This window comes from Perkinsus marinus (genome assembly GCF_000006405.1).
Source record: "Perkinsus marinus ATCC 50983 genomic scaffold scf_1104296960410, whole genome shotgun sequence".
Lineage (NCBI taxonomy): Eukaryota > Perkinsozoa > Perkinsida > Perkinsidae > Perkinsus > Perkinsus marinus.
Genome location: NW_003206160.1, coordinates 144,585 through 147,244, shown reverse-complemented (window position 1 = coordinate 147,244; position 2,660 = coordinate 144,585). Strand labels below are relative to the sequence as shown.

The following is a 2,660-nucleotide window of genomic DNA, read 5'->3' as shown; positions in this document are numbered from 1 at the left end:
GACAGCCCATGCCCTCACCATCTTCCAACAGAAGTTTATGTACTTCGTGTCGCACGTTGACCTCATGGACCACCTCTTTGAGTCGACGTTCACCTCACTGGCTGCCACAGGCAAGCTCATGTCTAGATGCGGTAAATGCAGAACGTAAGTCGCGGCGGTAGGGCGGTTTAGTGACAGTTATGTACAGGTATATGAACTTGATAGACAAGAAACCGGTTCGGCTCTTCTGTCGACATTGTGATGAGACGTATGCTCTGCCTCAAACCGGGAGTAGCGTCAAGCTTTACAAGGTGGGGACTGATGCTGGTGATGCTGGTCATGTGGTGTCTACCATCAGGAGCTCACTTGCCCTCTCGACAACTTCCAGTTGGTCATGATATCATATCCAGCTACAGCTGGCGGTGGACGGAAACAGTATCCTCTTTGTCCGATGTGAGTTAACTCCTCATCATCATTGCCCTTCCAGTGACGATTTCCCCTCAGGTGCTACAACGACCCGCCGTTCCCCGAATCCAAGCCGAAGAGTTCGTGTTGGGAGTGCCTCCATCCTACTTGTAAACATGCCTTAGCTTCTGTCGGGGTACGCATCATCATAATCTGCAAGTTCTGCTACGGGAAATCTCGACAGGTATGCGGATGCCCGCAAGATAGCTGCAGTGGAACTCTCTGTCTCGATGCTGAGAGTAAACCGAAGTGGAAATTAGACTGCAACACGTGTAACTACCAGCTTAGACTATTCCAAGATAAAGCCCATAAGATTACCGTTACCAAGGACAAGTGTACGTCAACAGCGCTGGCTCGCCTAGTGGTGACGTGTTCTGGGCAGGTGAGAATTGCGGGAGCAAGCTGTTGGATGTCGAGTTCAGCAAAGGGAAGTCTTCACTTTCTAACGGAGCCGAGAGTAAGGCACTCAGTTGGTTGGTGGGTCTATGAAATGCTCAGGTGTAGTGGGTTGTCTAGTGTGTGATGATGCGCTCAATTCCCAAGTCGAATGTTCCTTCGCTCGCTTAAGCAAACGCCACGGTGGAGGCAAGGGTAAGGGAGGCCGGCGAGGGAAGGGCCGGGGCGGAAAGCGAGCAAATGTCGACGTACGGATGACTTTCGATGGTTTCTAATTACGAACATGTCTAGTTGTCAGTATGATGATTCATGTGTTGATAAACCAAATCCTGCTATCAATTGTATTGCTTGGTGATGCCTTATAAATTATAAGGAATAATGTCTCACAGTGAACCTCTGAAAATGTGATTCTGAATAGAGGTCGATGACTCGGATCTCCCACTACTCGATTCGATTGATTATCTGGAGGCCTATTCTATTCGATACGTTACTATATGTTCCGTAATCGCCTATTGACAGCGGCATACAGGGATGGGCGCGCGCATGTTGCTGGGCAAAATCAAAACTGCTGACTCATCAAGTCGACCTCTCCCCCCCATCCCCATTCTAATGCTGGACCAAGGCATGAACTTTCACAATTTGCTTGGGTCCGACTAACATTGTAAAGGGGGTGGGCTAACTGCGGACAGTAGTGCATTAGAAAAGTCAGCCAACCACACTGCTCTTGGTGCCTAGACTATGTGTGCTGTCTGTCAATGGTTTACACTTGTCGACGATTACATTTGTTCATGGTGTGATGTAGTCAACTCTTTAACGATGGAGAGCACCTTGACCGGTTCCCGCACTCGATCCCTCTCGGATCCCGACCTTCCTCAGCTCCTGCCAGTACCGTCCAGGCCACATTCCAGCTACGAACCAAAAGTCGTATCAGAATCGTACACTCAGTTCGAACCAGACCTCGTTGAGGCAATGACTGCAGCGTTGGGTGATACCGTCTCCTCGGGAACTTGCACATTCAGCACTGTCACCACTTAGGCATCGATGCCGAGTCCCAACAGCAATTCCTGTGGTTAGTGCGTGACTGCCTCCTCGCGCTCAAGGACAGCGGTTGGACGTGTGCAATTTCAAAGCCCCGTGCTGACGTCACTGATCTCACCTATACAAACGTCGTTTCGCAGGAGACTAGGTGACTGTACTCGTGGGTTGGTGCTGCGACTCAGTCGCCGGCATCAGGTCGTCACACTCAATAGTTGAAGATCATCGTCTTCTGGCGGAGAGGCTGATGCTAGAGTCGGCTGAGTTGGAGCAGAAACGCAAGGATCGGCTGTATCTCATCAAAGAACTTGTCTACAATCACATATCCGGTGTCAAAGACGTTCGAAAAGTAACTAATACAGAGGAATGCCGCAGCAAAAGTGAACGAGTGGCATTAGGCGGCGACCCCCAAGATCATGGAACGCTTACTCGAATACCTGGGCATTGACGTTCACACTGAGAGCTTCCTTATACGCCGTGTTAGACAGATGTTGGAGGGAGTCTATTTCACAGTGAAGCATCTGGGTGGCCTCCATTACGTTTCAGTGGACACCATAGTGGACGTTCATGCTCTTATCGTCCAGCTGGCCTTGGAAAGGGCCGAGTTCATGAAGAAAGTCTCACCTAGTGGGCTTCTGTAATCAATTGGATAACTTGATCAGTTAGTTCAGCAATTATTTCCTTATAGTTACTGCATAGAATGCGAGGCAGCGCTTGGTGATGTCATTTGCGGTGCTTGTCATGACGTATTCTGTAATGCATGTATGGTTGCTGTGCACTCAACT

The 2,660-nt window shown here is 49.6% G+C and overlaps 2 protein-coding genes across 2 annotated transcripts in view; both read left to right on the top strand.

The window, feature by feature from the left end:
• Positions 1 to 1,115, top strand: part of Pmar_PMAR019675 (DNA topoisomerase 3-beta-1, putative) — a gene marked incomplete at both ends in the record, with an annotated part of 4,020 nt that extends 2,905 nt beyond the window's left edge. The window contains 6 exons of the mRNA XM_002772778.1: positions 6 to 144; positions 188 to 290; positions 338 to 432; positions 484 to 779; positions 827 to 901; positions 943 to 1,115. Coding sequence (XP_002772824.1) covers positions 6 to 144; positions 188 to 290; positions 338 to 432; positions 484 to 779; positions 827 to 901; positions 943 to 1,115 — 881 coding nt within the window. The remainder of the gene's footprint in view (positions 1 to 5; positions 145 to 187; positions 291 to 337; positions 433 to 483; positions 780 to 826; positions 902 to 942) is intronic.
• A 541-nt stretch (positions 1,116 to 1,656) lies between these two features.
• Positions 1,657 to 2,516, top strand: Pmar_PMAR019674 (hypothetical protein; the record flags this gene model as incomplete). The annotated part of the gene is made up of 4 exons (XM_002772777.1): positions 1,657 to 1,825; positions 1,876 to 2,026; positions 2,074 to 2,224; positions 2,274 to 2,516. 4 exons carry the CDS (start codon positions 1,657 to 1,659, stop codon positions 2,514 to 2,516), a joined length of 714 nt encoding a protein of 237 aa, XP_002772823.1.
• Positions 2,517 to 2,660: the final 144 nt, after the last annotated feature.